Genomic DNA, 19,341 nt, shown 5'->3' with positions numbered 1-19,341 from the left:
ACAGGTACCTTTGGAGGGGGCACAGGTTTGGGTTCAGGTTTTTCTGGTGCAGGTCCACTCTGGAACACAAATCAGGAGGAGAGAGTAAGTGCTGAATTTAACACACAGAAACTCAGAGCGGAGTTTAACACACTCACACACTCAGAGCTGAGTTTAACACACTCACACACTCAGAGCTGAATTTAACACACTCACACACTCAGAGCTGAGTTTAACACAATCAGAGCTGAGTTTAACACAATCAGAGCTGAGTTTAACACACTCACACACTCAGAGCTGAGTTTAACACATTCACACAATCAGAGCTGAGTTTAACACACTCTCACACTCAGAGCTGAGTTTAACACACTCACGCACGCAGAGCTGAGTTTAACACACTCACGCACGCAGAGCTGAGTCTAACACACTCAGAGCTGAGTTTAACACACTCACACACTCAGCTGAGTTTAACACACTCACGAACGCAGAGCTGAGTTTAACACACTCACAAACTCAGAGCTGAGTTTAACACACTCACACACTCAGCTGAGTTTAACACACTCACAAACTGTGCAGTCCATTTATGAACGCAGAGCTGAGTTTAACACACTCACACACTCAGAGCTGAGTTTAACACACTCACGCACGCAGAGCTGAGTTTAACACACACACACTCAGAGCTGAGTTTAACACAATCAGAGCTGAGTTTAACACACTCACACACTCAGAGCTGAGTTTAACACATTCACACACTAAGAGCTGAGTAACACATTCACACAATCAGAGCTGAGTTTAACACACTCACGCACTCAGAGCTGAGTTTAACACACTCACACACTCAGAGCTGAGTTTAACACACTCACACACGCAGAGCTGAGTCTAACACACTCAGAGCTGAGTTTAACACACTCACAAACTCAGAGCTGAGTTTAACACACTCACACACTAAGAGCTGAGTAACACACTCACGCACGCAGAGCTGAGTCTAACACACTCAGAGCTGAGTTTAACACACTCACACACTCAGCTGAGTTTAACACACTCACGAACTGTGCAGTCCATTTACGAACGCAGAGCTGAGTTTAACACACTCACGCACGCAGAGCTGAGTTTAACACACTCACACACTCAGAGCTGAGTTTAACACAATCAGAGCTGAGTTTAACACACTCACACAATCAGAGCTGAGTAACACATTCACACAATCAGAGCTGAGTTTAACACACTCACGCACTCAGAGCTGAGTTTAACACACTCACGCACGCAGAGCTGAGTTTAACACACTCACAAACTCAGAGCTGAGTTTAACACACTCACACACTAAGAGCTGAGTTTAACACACTCACGCACGCAGAGCTGAGTCTAACACACTCAGAGCTGAGTTTAACACACTCACACACTCAGCTGAGTTTAACACACTCACGAACGCAGAGCTGAGTTTAACACACTCACAAACTCAGAGCTGAGTTTAACACACTCACACACTCAGCTGAGTTTAACACACTCACGAACTGTGCAGTCCATTTACGAACGCAGAGCTGAGTTTAACACACTCACAAACTCAGAGCTGAGTTTAACACACTCACACACTCAGAGCTGAGTTTAACACACTCTCACACTCAGAGCTGAGTTTAACACACTCACGCACGCAGAGCTGAGTTTAACACACTCACACACTCAGAGCTGAGTTTAACACACTCACGCACGCAGAGCTGAGTTTAACACACTCACGCACGCAGAGCTGAGTTTAACACACTCACCTCTTTCTTCTCCTCCTTGTTGGGGTCGTACTCCAGGTCACTGGGGGAACTCCCACCGTTCTCCTCCATCTCATCCTCGCTGGAACAGACAGAATACAGCGCAGGCTTCAGCAGCGCGGGGAGAAGGGCAGGGCACTTCGGTGCACAGGGCGTGGTCAACTTCAAGCACAGTAGTCCACACCCCTCAAATCACCTGGCTTTGAGCTGACCTGAACGAGTCTCTGAGCGCAACTGAGTCTAAGTGTGAGTGAGTCGCACAGTGTGAGTGAGTCTCTCAGTGTGAGTGAGTCGCTCAGTGCGAGTGAGTCTCCCAGTGCGAGTGAGTCTCCCAGTGCGAGTGAGTCTCCCAGTGCGAGTGAGTCGCTCAGTGCGAGTGAGTCTCTCAGTGCGAGTGAGTCTCTCAGTGCGAGTGAGTCGCTCAGTGCGAGTGAGTCTCTCAGTGCGAGTGAGTCTCTCAGTGCGAGTGAGTCGCTCAGTGCGAGTGAGTCGCTCAGTGCGAGTGAGTCTCTCAGTGCGAGTGAGTCGCTCAGTGCGAGTGAGTCGCTCAGTGCGAGTGAGTCGCTCAGTGTGAGTGAGTCTCAGAGAGGGGAACGCTGTGGGTTTGGGGGTTCGGGGGCACGCAGGGTCAGGACCCACCTCTCCTCCCGGTCTCTCTTGTGTTTGCGGGCGTGGCGGTCCATCACGCTGGTCTTGCTGCGCGTTTTCTTCCACGAGTAGTAGAACCTCACCAGGCTGGCAATGGACTTATCTGGCAGCTGGGGGGAAACACCATGGCAACACTGTCACCTGGACAACCGGGGTGGGAAGGGGGTGTGGAGTGAGTGGGCGGGTTTAGGCCTTGTAGAGTTGGATGGGGTTAGGGCATGTAGAGTGGGCGGGGTTCGGCCTTGCAGAGTGGGCGGGGTTCGGCCTTGCAGAGTGGGCGGGGTTAGGGCATGTAGAGTGGGCGGGGTTCGGCCTTGCAGAGTGGGCGGGGTTAGGGCATGTAGAGTGGGCAGAGTAAGGCCTTGTAGAGTGGGCGGGGTTAGGGCATGTAGAGTGGGCGGAGTAAGGCCTTGTTGAGTGGGTGGAGTAAGGCCTTGTAGAGTGGGCGGGGTTATGGCATGTAGAGTGGGTGAAGTTAAGGGGGGTGTAGAGTGAGTGGGCGGGGTTAGGGCATGTAGAGTGGGCGGGGTTAGGGCATGTAGAGTGGGCGGCGTAAAGGGGGGTGTAGAGTGAGTGGGCGGGGTTACGGGGGGTGTAGAGTGAGTGGGTGGGGTTATGGCATGTAGAGTGGGCAGCGTTAAGGGGGGTGTAGAGTGAGTGGGCGGGGTTAAGGGGGATGTAGAGTGAGTGGGCAGGGTTATGGCATGTAGAGTGGGCGGGGTTAAGGGGGTGTAGAGTGAGTGGGCGGGGTTATGGAATGTAGAGTGGGCGGGGTTAAGGGGGGTGTAGAGTGGGTGGAGTAAGGCCTTGTAGAGTGGGCGGGGTTAGGGCATGTAGAGTGGGCGGGGTTAGGCCTTGTGGAGTGGGCAGGGTTAAGGGGGGTGTAGAGTGAGTGGGCAGGGCATTAATGCAGGTCTCTCACCATCTGCTGGATGCGGTGGAAGGTTTTGCCGTGGAAACCGAAGCCCTGCTCAAACAGCACCTTGTCCTCCACTGTCCACTCGTCCGGGAACGGCGTGAAGTTGGGCAGGTCCGCCAGCGACTTCTCTATGTTGTGCTTGTGCCAGAAAAGCATTCCCAGAGCCTGGCCCACACGTCCAATCAAATCATCACATCAGGTCACGTGGCCAGACCGCACCCAATCAAAAGCTCACATCCAAGTGACATGGCCAAAACGCACCCAATCAAAAGCTCACATCCAAGCGACATGGCCAAAACGCACCCAATCAAAAGCTCACATCCAAGCGACATGGCCAAAACGCACCCAATCAAAAGCTCACATCCAAGTGACATGGCCAAAACGCACCCAATCAAAAGCTCACATCCAAGCGACATGGCCAAAACGCACCCAATCAAAAGCTCACATCCAAGTGACATGGCCAAAACGCACCCAATCAAAAGTTCACATCTAGCTTGCGAGCCATGTCATATCAGATGCTGGCAGCAAAATGGCTTCTGTAAGTCAGGCTTGATATTAATCTTGGCACACAGGCAGGGATCTTTACTCAAGACAGGTTTTTAAAGGCAGAGCGAAGGTTTAAGCAGGATGTTTGACAGCACTGCTTAAACGGGCATGGGCATAGAAGGTGAGGTGCCTTACCTGCTCCATGTTGTAGCCATGTCTTTCTTTAGCGATGGCGATGTACTCGTCCACTGCAGGGAGGGGAGAGAGTGAGAGAGAGAGAGAGAGAGGGGAAATGACAAGAAGCAGGCAGGGTTAAGAAGGGGTTAATGACTGAAGGATGGTTGAGATCAGGTTGAGATTTGCGTGTGATTTGGGGGTGATTTGGGGGTGATTTGGGGGTGATGTGGTCCTGTAATGGTACCAAATCAGCTGTGATTAAGAGTAAATCCAGATGTTTGTGCAAATGCAGTAGTTCAGTTTGAGAGCAAAATCCCCAGAAACAGACAAACCCCAACACCCACACACACCCACACAGACACACACACACACACCCACACACAGACACACACACACCCACACACAGACACCCACAGACACCCACAGACAGACACACAGACACTCACAGACTGACAGAAACACACACACACACACACACCCACACACACACACACACAGACACCCACAGACTGACAGAAACAGACACACACACACCCACAGACAGACACACACAGACTGACAGACACAGACACACACACACAAACACAGACAGAGACACATACACACACAAACACAGACACACACACCCTTCCCCAAAGTGTCACAAGGGCAGTCTCTCGCTCCATATGTAAGTGTGAGGCTGCAAACTGCTGCTATCAACACAGCGAGTCCTGACAGAAACACAAGGCCAACCTGAGCGCAGTCAACACTCCCCTTTTCACTTTCTGTAACCATGGAGATGGAGCCATATAAAGAAATCATCTTTTAAAACTGGCTGGCCGTACAAAGGCATTTTAACCCAATGCTAAAACACTCAATCGGGCTTCAGAGAAACTACAATCACCAATACGAGACCTACCCACACAAGCTAACCCTAACCCTACCCCTACCCACACAAGCTAACCCTAACCCTACCCCTACCCACACAAGCTAACCCTAACCCTAACCCTACCCCTACCCACACCCACACAACCTGGGACACCCGCGTTCACTCCACACTCACACTAACCCTACCCCTACCCCTACCCACACAAGCTAACCCTAACCCTACCCCTAACCCTAACCCTAACCCTAACCCTACCCACACAACCTGGGACACCCGCGTTCACTCCACACACACACACACACTCACACTAACCCTAACCCTACCCCTACCCACACAACCTGGGACACCCGCGTTCACTCCACACACACAAGCTAACCCTAACCCTAACCCTACCCACACAAGCTGGGACACCCACGTTCACTCCACACACACACTAACCCTAACTCTAACCCTAACCCTAACCCTACCCACACAACCTGGGACACCCGTGTTCACTCCACACACACACTCACACTAACCCTAACCCTAACCCTACCCCTACCCACACAACCTGGGACACCCGCGTTCACTCCACACACACACTCACACTAACCCTAACCCTAACCCTACCCACACAACCTGGGACACCCGCGTTCACTCCACACACACACTAACCCTAACCCTAACCCTACCCACACAACCTGGGACACCCGCGTTCACTCCACACACACATACGCACACGCACATACGCACACGCACACACGTACACATGTACAGGCGTACGCACACGTACACACGTACACATGTACAGTTGTACGCACACGCACACACGTACAGATGTACGCACACACACTCACACTTACACTGACTCACACACAGTTCCACTAGGTATTAAAAGCAAAGAGATAAATCAATAAAACTTCAGACTCGTATCTCATGCAGGACAGAAATTTGTTGCCTTTTGGAAAAAAAATAGCCATTGTGTGCTCAAAATAGGTCATTTGCATGAATTGTATAGATCCAAGAAGTTTTTTAAGGGGGGCGGGGGGCAGCCAGACTTCTGTTGTCTGCATTACAGACTGTCAAGATTCATCCTGGCAAAAAAGGCCTGTCATATCAATCAAAGAGAGCCCAGATTTCTGCTGAATTTCAAAGCGTAGTTGTGACGCAGCACAATGCTGACATCAAACGTAACTTTGGCTCGGTAAAGCTCCCGAAAATAAGCCACAATCAGACTTATTTGCGGAAAGTAAGTTCTTGTCCTGTTTAAGAGATTAGAATTCTGACTACAGCAGATTCAGACACAGGCAGGTTAGAGTCTGAAGCAGATTCAGACACAGGCAGGTTAGAGTCTGAAGCAGATTCACACACAGGCAGGTTTGAGGCTGAAGCAGATTCACACACAGGCAGGTTAGAGTCTGAAGCAGATTCACACACAGGCAGGTTAGAGTCTGAAGCAGATTCACACACAGGCAGGTTTGAGGCTGAAGCAGATTCACACACAGGCAGGTTAGAGTCTGAAGCACATTCACACACAGGCAGGTTAGGGTCTGAAGCAGATTCACACACAGGCAGGTTAGGGTCTGAAACAGATTCACACACAGGCAGGTTTGAGGCTGAAGGCAAGTTTGTGTTTCTAACTGTCGTTTATAGCAGCAGCACAAACCAGAGGGTGAGCAGACAGTGGCACCTAGTGGTGACAGCAGGAAAGTGCAGTCTAGAAAGGCCATTGTGTGAAAACAGACAGGTGGGTAGGTTTTGGGAGGGGGGTACACATGCAGAAATCACCCATTCTTCTGCAAACCTGCTGGGATCAACCACATGTATATTGACGAGGATAGTTTGCTTTCTGGGGGGTTTTGAATACTTCAGTTTTAGTGGATGTTTTTGATTGGTCCACAGATTTTTTGTGCGAGATGATATTTTTAGCCTTTGGCCTGCAGGATCTTTACTGAACAGAGGCGGCGCTCTCATTGGAGATGGAGTTTCCATTCACCCAGGGCCAGAAGAACCAGACAGTGAGCTCACGGACACACAGACAGACACACAGACAAACAGACACACACACAGGCAGGCAGGCAGGCAGGCAGACAGACAGACAGACAGATACACACACACACACACAGGGAGACAGACAGACACACAGAGACAGACAGACAGACACTGACAGACACAGGCACAGACAGGCAGATACACACACACAGACAGACACACACAGACAGGGAGACAGACAGACACACAGAGACAGACAGACAGACACACACACACACACACACACACGCACAGACAGGCAGACGCTGACAGACACAGACACAGACAGACAGACAGATACACAGACAGACAGACACAGACAGACATACAGATACACAGACAGACAGACACACCGACAGGCAGACACACAGACAGACGGACACACAGACAGATGGACACACGGACACACAGACACACAGACAGACAGACAGATACACAGACAGACAGACACAGACAGGCAGACACACAGACAGATGGACACACAGACAGACACACAGACAGGCAGACACACAGACACACAGACAGGCAGACACACAGACACTCACGTTTGGCCTCGGCGAGGTTCTGGTTGGGGAACCACACCAGCATGCCCAGATTCTCACGCTCTTGACTGGCCTTCGCCACCTCTGTGGGGAGAAAACAAACATCAGTCTGTAACCCAAACTAAGCAGTCTGTACCTCAAACATAGAAGTCTGTACCCTAAACAAGTGGTCTAGGTTTGGGGTACAGACATTCAAATCTCAGATTGAAGTCTCTCAATTCTAAAAAGAATAATCTAACAGACGCACCAGGGTGATGTTGATGGGCCGTCATGTTCGACGTACTGCCATCAGCACACAGCACACTCGCATACGGCACACTTGCACACGCATACGCACACACACATGGCACACTCACACTCGCATACGCACACACACACACACTCGCATACGCACACACACATGGCACACTCACACTCGCATACGGCACACGCATACGCACACACACATGGCACACTCACATACGCACACACACATGGCACACGCGCATACGCCACACTCGCATACGGCACACTTGCACACGCATACGCACACACACACACGCATACGCACACTCGCATACGGCACACACACACACACATACGGCACACACACACGCATACGGCACACTCGCACACGCATACGGCACGCACACACACACACACACATACGGCACACTCACGCACGCATACGGCACACTTGCGCACGCATACGGCACACACACACACGGCACACTTGCGCACGGTCTCATCCTCAGACTTTAACACTAAATCCATAAAGCTCCCAAACAGCAGAAAACGCTGTGGGAGGACCAGACTGGGTTTTCTTGCCCATTTGCCATTTTACAAACTAACTGACTGACTAGAGCTTCATCCATAAGCTGCACTCACCACAACTCCACCAGCGCACAGAGCTCCACTGGATTTCTCATTTAATGTCTATATTACAGTACATCAATAGAAATGGCCAATATAACTTTTACAAGACAATTTTATTTTTATTTTTTTAAAGTTGTGAGCACCTATTTCGAAAGACATAAAACAGGATTTCTGAAGCAAGCAAACCCAACAGTTTGTTTTTTTAGAAGAACCATTGCATCGCTACCATATAGAGAAAGTGTTTGCAAGAACATTTGCGAGCTCTTTGGAATGACCTGTATTTCTGCATTCATTACTCATTGAATGTGGCCTGATCATCAAACACAACAAGATACACTTCTCATGTCTTATTGAACACATTGTCTAAACATTCAGGTTGAAAAAACTGTGAACACTTTTATCAAGTAACTATCTAGTAATTTTAGACTATTCCTCCTCACAAATCTGCTTCAGTTCGTTGATGTTTCTCATTTTTTGCATGAAAAGACATCTTCAGATCAGGCCACAATATCTCAACCATTCTGTTGTTGATTTACTCATGTGTTTTGGGTCATTGTATTGTGGCATCACCCAACTTACACTAAGCATCAGGTGACGGACTGCTACCCTGATCTTCTGTAAAATTTATTGATACAAATTTTAATTCTTTGTTACTTCAGTGATTGCCAACTGTTCAGGCCCCGAGGCAGCAAAGCAGACCCAAACCATGACACTCCCTCCACCAGCCCTCGCAGTTCGGACGAAGTTTTGCAAACTTGAGACGTGCAGCAGAGTTTTTTTGGAGAGCAGTGGTTTCCTCAGTGGTGTCCTCCCATGAATACCATTCTTGTTTAGTGGTCATCTTATAGTGGACACTTAAACAGATACTTTAGCAAGTTCCTTTGCCGTTACCCTAGGGTTCTTTTTGACCTGCTTCAGCATTACACGCTCTTGTGATGACCTTTGCAGGACGGCCACTCCTATGGAGAGCAGCACTTAATCTCTACAACTGCATTCAGTCCGACTGAATTTCCTCCATTTGTAGACAACTTGTCTTATTGTGGACTGATGAACACCCAAGCCTTTATAAATGCTTGTGTAGCTTTTTCCAGCTTTATGCATCTCTACAATTCTTTAAAAATTGTTTTGTTCAGGCTATGCTTCACATGAACATATGTTTCTTGAGAAGAGCAGACTTGAGAATAAACAAACTTTGTGTGCCTTTTTCATAGGGTAGGCACCTCCAACCCACACCTCAAATCTCATCTCATTGATTGGAACACCTGACTCCAGTTAGCTTTGGGAAAAGTCACTAGCCTAGAGGTTCACAAACATTTTCCCAAACAAGACTGTGAATGCTTAAATAATGCATTCAGTAATGACAAGAAGTACAATTATTCATTTATTATTAGTTTAACCAGAATGTGTTTGTCTATTATTGTGACTTAGATGAAGACCACATTTAATGAGTAATTAATGCATAAATCCAGGTAATTCCATAGGGTTCACAGAATTTTTCTTGCAATTGTAGACCTACAAACTTACAACACCAATCTGCTGACATACCGCTAACAAACACCATCAAATACAACACTGCACATACACCAAACACCATCACATACAACACTGCACATACACCAAACACCATCACACACAAAGCTGCACATACACCAAACACCATCACACACAACACTGCACATACACCAAACACCATCACACACAACACTGTACATACACCAAACACCATCACATACAATACCATACCTCTGCCATAGCATCAGTACACACAACACCACACCCTCTAACCTAGCAACACTGCACTACTCTACCAACACTGATGTTATACCAAACCACTGACCTCACCTTCACAATCCAACACCCTACAACAGTCTTTCAACAACTCAAACCAGGGAGAGGGACCCCAAAACTTAATGCCCTCGACAGAGTAAACACAGAACGGAATACCACAGAGTAAGAAGCTGGATTATCTATTGAATGTACACAGAATTATCTGTTCCTTTGTCTTGCTTAGTAAAATAATAAAAATAGATATGGGCAAACATTTCATACACACACGTGCTGTTACATAGTGAGGTTCATTACGCAGTACTAGCCCAACACGGAACTGACATAGCCAAAGGGAAGGAGGACGTTCTCACTTCCTGCTTCGCTCACGTGCTGATAGCAATCCATCCTGAGAGTAAAGCATCCATCGGCTTGTGAGCCCCTCGCTCATGTAGGCTACCACTAGAACTCGTCACCATAGAAACCCCTCCTCGTGCTCCAGACCCCTGCCACACGCATTGGTCTGATGAGCTAACTGCTCCCGTCAAATACAAGACACAACGCAAAGAAATAATCACTTTCATTAAACACCAATTAAGAGCTACAACGCAGTAATTCAAGGTTTAGGGCAATTAAAAGGCAACTTCCCAGTGTCCATCTAAAATTGGAAACAGTGCAAAAAGTTTAAAGAATCAGATTTTTTCCTCTTATGCATGTTGCTGAAGTATATAAAAAACCACACCTCCCAAATGTCCTATTTCAGGGAAGACCTTTTAAAACTGGCCATGGTTTTAATACAACGTAAGCACATGGATGCTTCACTCGGTTTTCTATAAAACAGCATATTATTAATTACATTTCACTCCCGTTCAAATAGCAGATAACTTATTTCTTGTGAAATATACTCTGGTGGTTTGAGAGAACGTACGTCACTGTATCGGAATCGCTTCGGCAGTATCGAAACGCGGTTTCATAAGTGAAAAAGCATCTGGGAGGGGTTAGATGGGACCTCGGGGCCTGTGCACACCAGCAGTCCCATTAGCGCCGGAGTGTCCAAACACCGTGGGGCCAGAAACGGCCAGGTCAGCCGTTTATTGAGGTTAGCTACCATAGCGGCTCATTAGAAAAAAATGTGTGCATTTGTTCCTTAACAATTCCTACTTCACTTCTTAAGGGCCGCTATAAAAGTGATAGCCTACTGGTCTAATCATCGGGGTACACCAGGCAGGTCCCAGCAATGCCGTCCAGTGGCCCCAAATGTATTTATCGCGACTTAACCTCGGCCATGGCTCGTGCATTCGGCTAGCTGGCAGTGGTTCACAGAAGAGGCACGTTTGTGTAACACGTTTTGCTGTTATTCACACAGTGAACAGCAGGGAGAGCCTTCAAAGTTTAAACATCTCATTTTATTGTTGTTTAATTGCACAGTTTAGATTAACGCTACAGCACTGACCCTTTCTGGGCAGCAGCTGCGCACTCATATCTGAAATCTCAGAAAATCATAACAACAAAAGCCATTTTATCTTTTATAGACACTTAATTTTTCTAACTGATAGCTACCCAAGCTAACAAAGTGCGAGGCTCGCCTGGCTGCTAACTAGCTAACCAGATCTGCAGGCTGTTTGAGGCTACCAACGGTTGCTCGCTTCTCTCTACCATTTTAGAGAGGGTTATAAAAACACACTCACCTGGATCATAATCTGGCACGCTGGCTTGATACTGAGGCCCGACACGCATGCCCCCAGCACCTGAGAGCAAACACAGCCCATAAGAACGCGAAGTGTGTTTAAATACCTCAGTAAAATAACTTCTCCGGATTGTTTGAGGCTATCACCCTGTTGACCTACCGTGCTCATCATCGCTGGACGAACCCGAGCTTCCGTCTTCCCAGGAGTTGCTGCTATTCCCATTAGCTGAAAAACTTTTATTATTAGGGTTATTAACCGAATGTCTGCCCCTTCTTTTGCCAGAAATCTCCGCGGTACCCTTCTCTAACATCGCCGGCATTTTAACAATTTAATCTGTAAACCAGCTCTTTGGTTAGATTAGTTCTAGATATAAAACAAGCTAAATTGCTAGCTAGTAGCTAGCTTGCAGAGAACGCCGGAGCTTTGTACCTTGCTAGCAACCAATAATAGCAATATCAATTCTAGTTAGCAGGCTATTATAGCTAGCCAGCTAATATAATAATGTAAATGTAAAAAATCGACTGCTAAAGCTACTACACTGTTATTGTCGATTTACTATACGCATTCGTGCCTTTGTGGGTGTAGTTTCGTCAGATTAAGGCGAAACATGCACTTTCGACGCTAATCTTAGCACCCCACAAAGGTTTTTAATGTGAACTGCCTGCATCAAATGAAGCTCCAACTTTCAGCTTCATGTGAAGCGGAGGCTCCGTGCGGCGAACAGACGGCAGCGCAACTCGCCTGATGGAGCCCCAACCGCCCCCAACCACTCAACCTAACACCAACCAGCCCCTGAAACCCCGCCCCTGCGCCACATCATTGGACAAAGTCACATTTTTGGCAACTGTAAGCGCTTCTATTTGTGAAATATCCCATCAATCACTAGTAACTTGGGAGCTTCCGTTGTGTGTATGACGCACACCAAGAGAATAAGGAATCAAAATTTAAGTAAAATAACTATACCCAAAAAATCTAGCGAAATCTGTTTTATTGAGTAGGATCCACAAAAACTTATCCAGACAAGACTAATCCGACTGTCTCGATTACATGTCAAAACGCAAACTTACTGATGGCTTTAGGATGAACGGAGTTAATGACAGGAGTTAGTGAGTGCCTTTAGTTATTTTACACCCGGCATGCGCAGGACAGGTGTACATTTTTATAACTGGTCGGTTATCTCAAAGCAAAGCTAGAAGGCAATTTGCCTTAACTTGCAGGGTTTGCAGAGCTCGTTAAACTTAAGTGGTTAAGATTTGGTGATAGCCTTACTCTAATTTGCTAATCATGCACCAGTCAGAATATAATGGGTTTTTTTATTAAACATTTTAAATGTCATGGCTGATAAGATATCAATCTTTCCTGTCGCAGAAAAGTGTGGAATAATGGCATATGTAAGAGAAACATTATCGTACAGCATGGTTATCCTGTTCCACACAGTAAAGGCCCCCTCCAGCTGCCAAATATTGACCAGTAAATGTGTATTACACTGTAAAAGCCCATCCGTCCTCAGGGAGATCGAAAGCCACACTCATAAACATTTGTGCACACAGATTTGATGGTAAATTGTGTGGTTACTAAGATCCACGCAGAAAGGCTGTGATTCATAAATGTAGAGTGTGGTGTGAAGATGTGCGATCCTTTATACTAACTCCAGACCAGACATATGAAGGGATCGCTGTGATGGAATGGATCCCTGTGACAGAATGGATCTCTGTGGCAGAATGGATCCCTGTGACAGAATGGATCTATGTGACGTAATGGATCTCTGTGACAGAATGGATCCCTGTGGCAGAATGGATCTCTGTGATTGAATGGATCTCTGACAGAATGGATCCCTGTGATGGAATGGATCCCTGTGACAGAGTGGATCTCTGTGGCAGAATGGATCTCTGTGATGGAATAGATCTCTGTGACAGAATGAATCTCTGTGATGAATGGATCGCTGTGACTAATGGATCTCTGTGGCAGAATGGATCTCTGTGGTGGAATAGATCTCTGTGATGGAATAGATCTCTGTGACAGAATGAATCTCTGTGACGAATGGATCGCTGTGACAGAATGGATCGCTGTGACGAATGGATCGCTGTGACAGAATGGATCCCTGTGGCATAATGGATCCCTGTGACAGAATGGATCTCTGTGACAGAGTGGATTGCTGTGACGAATGGATCGCTGTGACAGAATGGATCCCTGTTTCCTGTAGCTGAATTGCAGCTGAGCATTGGAGGTGTGATGCTAGCAGAACATAAAAGTGTCTAAGATCAGAAGCATGTAAACACAGTAGTTTGGGCATAAATTATTTAGGAAGAATGCCAGGAAGAAAAGGTTTGCTAATGTGGGTCGTTCACTTCCAAAAATAAATTACAGTGATAAACAGCCAGCTGCTGAAAATGGACTCCCTCCCATATTAATAACTGAGACGATGTATTGAAATACTGTGTGACCAAGAGAAGTAAAATGTGAATGCACAGTAAAGTATTTAATTATCACTTATTAACACAAGGCAACCCACTGAGACCAGAATGCCCTTTCAGAGGGACCCTCTGAGTATACAAAGATTTTAAAAAATTAAACAATTCAAGTATATATGCAGAGATAATAAGACATACAGGGATTTAAAAAAGATTATACTATGCAGATACAACTACCTTCCTTCTCTAATAAATTAACTACCACATCTTTAAAATATAATTTAAAAAACCGTTTGTTGAGAGTAATCCAACCCTGGCATCTTGTGGTGTCATTTGAGGCCTTAATTGGCAGAAGTTTGGTTAAGTAGAGAGGAAGTTTTGCCAGTAAAGCTGTATAAATAAATAAAATACCATAAAAGACACATTTGATTGCCACATTCAAAGTAGATTAACATGCATCTGTGAGGTCAATGTTCTGTGTGGGAAAACAATCATGAACTTTGTTTTACTAGCATTCAAGACTAGTTAAAGGCAGATTGTAAATATGAGTTTGCCTGAACATGGGCACTGAAAAGCAAAGTACTGTGTCAGCATAGAAATTAACAAGTTTAGTGGCAATATAATTTATATAAAGGTAAACAATAGAGGGCCCTGAATGGACCCTTGTGGTACCCCTTTATTGACCGTCAAAAAGGGGTGACTTTACCTCACCTATTTCTATTGCTTGAGTCTGGTTGCTTTGATAATTATGGGACCATAATTGCATGCATTATCATCTAGGTCAATGGAAAACAACCTGCTCTATGATACTGAGTAGTCAAACATATTAAAAGCCTTAGATAGGTCTATAAATAAGGCTGCACACTTTTGTTTATCTATTGTTTGTCTATCTATTTTAGTATTTTCTGTTATGGTGTCATTGCACTTTAGCTGAGCTTAGAAATGGGTCAATAGCTACTTAACTTAGTTATGTCCTGACAATAAAACGGAAATAAATACAATAAATAAATTAAAATGACATAACAGCAATCTTTTCGATAAGATCACGGTAACCAGGCTCAGATAAAATGCCGATGGTTACATGTCTGATTTACCTTCAGCCATTTCCTCCATTGAGTGAGCAGGGCCAGAGGAGACCCATTCATAGGAGTCGCAATGAACACTGATGTCCCCACTAATCCCTCCCATATATATATATATATATCAATGCAGAGCCAATCGTGCGCTGGCACGAGTCGGCTGTCATCATGGCATTCACTTACGCGTAACAAGCAGCGCTGTCACGGAGGGAGCTACTCAGCACCCTCTCTGCTCACTGATTAATCCTTTATATTTACGTAAGAGTCACTAATCTGGGGCAGGTTCTTTTTCAGTCAGAACTGTCTGCTTGTCAGGAATCACTCCCAGCTAACTCAAAGAATCTTCCATGTGCCTAAAAGTGTGCAAAGATCTTGGTTACTCAACATATTCACAACTTTATGATGCCTGTGTTTCTCCTGTACTGAATTATGCTGCTGGCATATGGGGCTTTAAAGAGTCCAAAAATGCCAATTCTATTCAGAACAGAGCCATACGTTGTTTTCTGGGTGTACATAAATTTGCTCCAGTTCTAGCTATTCAGGGTGATATGGGGTGGGTGCCTGGTCCTATACGACAAAAATGTGAGATGGTCCGCCTGTGGAACCGCCTGATCAGTATGCCAGAGGATACGATAACCAAAAAGGTCTTTCTTTGGGATAAATTACACCGCACCCCATGGACTAAAGAACTTGATGCAATTTTTGAGGAGGCTGATTTACAATATATTTACAGAAATAACTTAAGGTGTAATATTAACATGATTAAATATAAGCTTTTATCCAACTTTGAAGAAAAGTAGTCTAATGATATATTGCTGAAACCAAAATTAAGAACTTATATTCATGTTAAGCAAAACTATGGCCCTGAACCATATGTTATGGCATACCTAACCAGAAGCCAAAGGTCCCTGGTTGCCCAGTTACGAACCGGCATCCTTCCTCTGGCTATTGAAGTAGACAGATTTAATGATGTAATTGAAGAGAAAAGACTATGTCTGTTATGTGATCTGGGTGAAATCGAAAACGAATCCCACTTTATGCTGTACTGCACATATTATGATGATCTAAGAGCACCAATTTTCCATGAAATGTCTGTACGTAATCCTGAAGTGTTTTGGGGGGGGGGATGATGAAAAATTGGAATGGCTATTTAAGTCTGACGTTTTTAAAATGGCTAACTTTGTTTCAAAAGCCTGGAAAAGAAGGCAAGATGGATTGTTTGTTTAGTCTCTAATGAGGTGTTATTATTTATGAAATGATTTTGAATATGTTGCAAAAAACCTGGAAATGAAGATAAGAAGGTTTGATTATGGAGACTATACTCTTGTGTACAGGGTATATGTATCAGATGTGCCTGTAGCATTTTAATAGGTCTAGGATTTACTCTGGATCTGTTATATGCAAAATGTTGGTGTCATATAAGCCCATGTGGGCTGGGCATCCATGTGATGCATGACACAATAATAAAATTCATTCATTCATTCATTCATTCATTCATTCATACACCCTCCCTTGCTCCATGCAGAGCTACACTCTCCCTTACTCAATGCACAACTACACCCTCCCTTACTCAATGCACAGCTACACTCTCCCTTACTCAATGCACAACTTCACCCTCCCTTACTCAATGCACAACTACACCCTTCCTTACTCGATGCATAACTACACCCTCCCTTACTCAATGCACAACTACACCCTCCCTTACTTAATGCACAACTACACCCTCCCTAACTCAATGCACAACTACACCCTCCCTTACAAAATGCACAACTACACCCTCCCTTACTCAATGTATGGCTACACCCTCTCTTACTCAATGCACAACTACACCCTCCTTTACTCAATGCACAACTACACCTCCCTTAATAAATGCACAGCTACACCCTCCCTTACTCAATGCACAGCTACACCCTCCCTTACTCAATGCACAACTACATCCTCCTTTACTCAATAAACAGCTACATCCTTCCTTACTCAATGCACAGCTACACCCTCCCTTACTCAATGCACAACTACACCCTCCCTTACTCAATAAACAGCTACATCCTCCCTTACTCAATAAACAGCTACACCCTCCCTTACTCAATGCACAGCTACACCCTCCCTTACTCAATGCACAACTACACCCTCCCTTACTCAATGCACAGCTACACCCTCCATCACTCAATGTTCAGATACACAAACTTTGCTCGTGTGTAGTGGCACAGAGTTGATTGCAAAACAGTCATCAAAACACTAGCAGCCTCAGTTGGTTAATTTAATAGGGGTCTAAGAATACAATGTGGAGGTTTTAAGAACATAAAGCACAGATCATGGTGAAAATGATTGACAGGTGCTATGACAGCAGGCATGCAGCCATTCACGCAGGCCCCTCCAGCATGTACTACCTCCAACTGCCAGCAGGTGTCAGCATCAAGTGGAGTGAAAATGTTTCTGTCACATATGGAGTGGAAAATAATAACCCAGAGACAGCAATCTGGGTTTGTCATTATGATTGTGATGAGGCCAAATGTCATTGATTTCCTGATTTTAATGACATAATATTATATCTTGTTTATAAATAAACACTTTTCTAGAGCAGAATTATCTATATGTAGCTGACTAATGCAGGGGGGTCACAGAGGGTAATATCTCCAGGGCCACAGAGCCCTGGGCCTAAGTTGATTCGTAAGAAGTGCATATGTTACTGACAGTATTATATTAATTTATAAAGAATTGCATTTGTTTTTATTTTATTTTAGGTTTATTTGTCAGGGACAGTGCATATTAATGAATATTAATACTGTATATTTCCCGGAGTTGGCCGATGTAGTCCCAGAGCAGATGTAAAATAGGTTACTGAAAAATCATAGGCAAGTTAAAAAGGGGTTAAAAAGGAGAAAGTTTACTGTGCACACATTGTGACAGATATTGATCTGGCATAATTTGAGTATGACTGAATGTATGATAAAATAATATGGAAAGAAAGTTGTTTGTACACTGCCAGCAAACACCAGGAAATCACAATGTACATACACTACATGGCCAAAAGTATGTGGACACCTGACATCCACCATCTCATCCAAGTTGATCCACCCTTTGCCGTTATAACAACGTACACTCTTCTGGGAAGGCTTTATGCTAAACATTGGAGCATTGCTGTAGGGATTTGCTTCCATTCAGTCTGAATAGGCTCTGGAAAAGGTTCAGAGAAGAGCAACTAAACTGATTCCTGGTATGAAAGATAAAAGCTAAGAGGAAAGACTTAAGATGCATAATCCCTTAAAGTTTAGATAAAGGAGACTCGAGGGTGATTTGATTGAGGCTTTTAAATCCATAAAGGGGATTAACAATGTGAACTACAAGAGATTCTTCAGGTTGAGTTCTGTTAGTAGAACAATGGAACATAAATGGAAATTCCGTACAGACATTAGGAAGAATTTTTTCATGCAGAGAATAGTCAATGTGTGGAATAGCCTGTCATGTAGTCAGGAAATTGGTGAGCATGATATGTTATGTTATCTTATCTTATCTTATCTTATCTTATGACCATAAGTGAGGTCGGGCCCTGATTGGGCAATTAGGCCTGGCTTGCAGTTGGTTTTCCAATTGAGGCATTGAATGAGATTGAGATCAGGGCTCTGTGCAGGCCAGTCAAATTCTTCCACACTGTTCTGGACAAAACCATTGGACTTTGCTGTGTGCCCAGGACCATTGTCATGCTGAAACAGGCAAAGGCGCTCCCTGAACTGTTGGGGAAGCACAGAATCGTTTAGAATGTGACTGTATGACTCATCTTCAACCTTCCCAAATTCTCCCACATCACTCCTCTGCTGAGGTCACACCACTGGCTACCAGTCACTGCCAGAATCAGGTTCAAAGTCCTGACCCTTGCCTACACTGCAGCCAACAGGACGGCTCCTGTCTACTTACAGGACACGATTCGATTCTATACGCCTGCTCGACCACTCCGCTCTACAGCAGCAGGACACCTTGCACCCCCTCCCATCTGAGTAAAGGGTTCTGGCTCATCCTTATCACACAGCTTCTCCACCCTAGCTCCCCAGTGGTGGAATGAACTCCCTGTCCCTCTTCGAACCTCTCTCTCTCTACTCATCTTCCGCCATGGTCTGAAGACACATCTCTTCAGACTATACCTGGACCAACTGCCACCACTCTGTG

The 19,341-nt window shown here is 45.4% G+C and overlaps 1 protein-coding gene across 1 annotated transcript in view; it reads right to left on the bottom strand.

Annotated features, from left to right (window-relative positions):
* rcor1 (REST corepressor 1) overlaps window positions 1-12,453 on the bottom strand; it is a 16,719-nt gene extending 4,266 nt beyond the window's left edge. The window contains exons 1-8 of the mRNA XM_035394381.1: window positions 11,850-12,453; window positions 11,691-11,750; window positions 7,387-7,467; window positions 3,985-4,037; window positions 3,307-3,468; window positions 2,376-2,494; window positions 1,740-1,818; window positions 9-59 (exon numbers count right to left, since the gene is read on the bottom strand). Coding sequence (XP_035250272.1) covers window positions 9-59; window positions 1,740-1,818; window positions 2,376-2,494; window positions 3,307-3,468; window positions 3,985-4,037; window positions 7,387-7,467; window positions 11,691-11,750; window positions 11,850-12,009 — 765 coding nt within the window. The 5' untranslated portion in view covers window positions 12,010-12,453. The remainder of the gene's footprint in view (window positions 1-8; window positions 60-1,739; window positions 1,819-2,375; window positions 2,495-3,306; window positions 3,469-3,984; window positions 4,038-7,386; window positions 7,468-11,690; window positions 11,751-11,849) is intronic.
* Between the last annotated feature and the right edge of the window lie 6,888 nt (window positions 12,454-19,341).

Source organism: Anguilla anguilla, chromosome 1 (genome assembly GCF_013347855.1).
Source record: "Anguilla anguilla isolate fAngAng1 chromosome 1, fAngAng1.pri, whole genome shotgun sequence".
Taxonomy (NCBI): Eukaryota; Metazoa; Chordata; class Actinopteri; order Anguilliformes; family Anguillidae; genus Anguilla; species Anguilla anguilla.
Note: the sequence above shows the minus strand (reverse complement) of the source record. Positions and strands in the feature narration are given on the sequence as shown.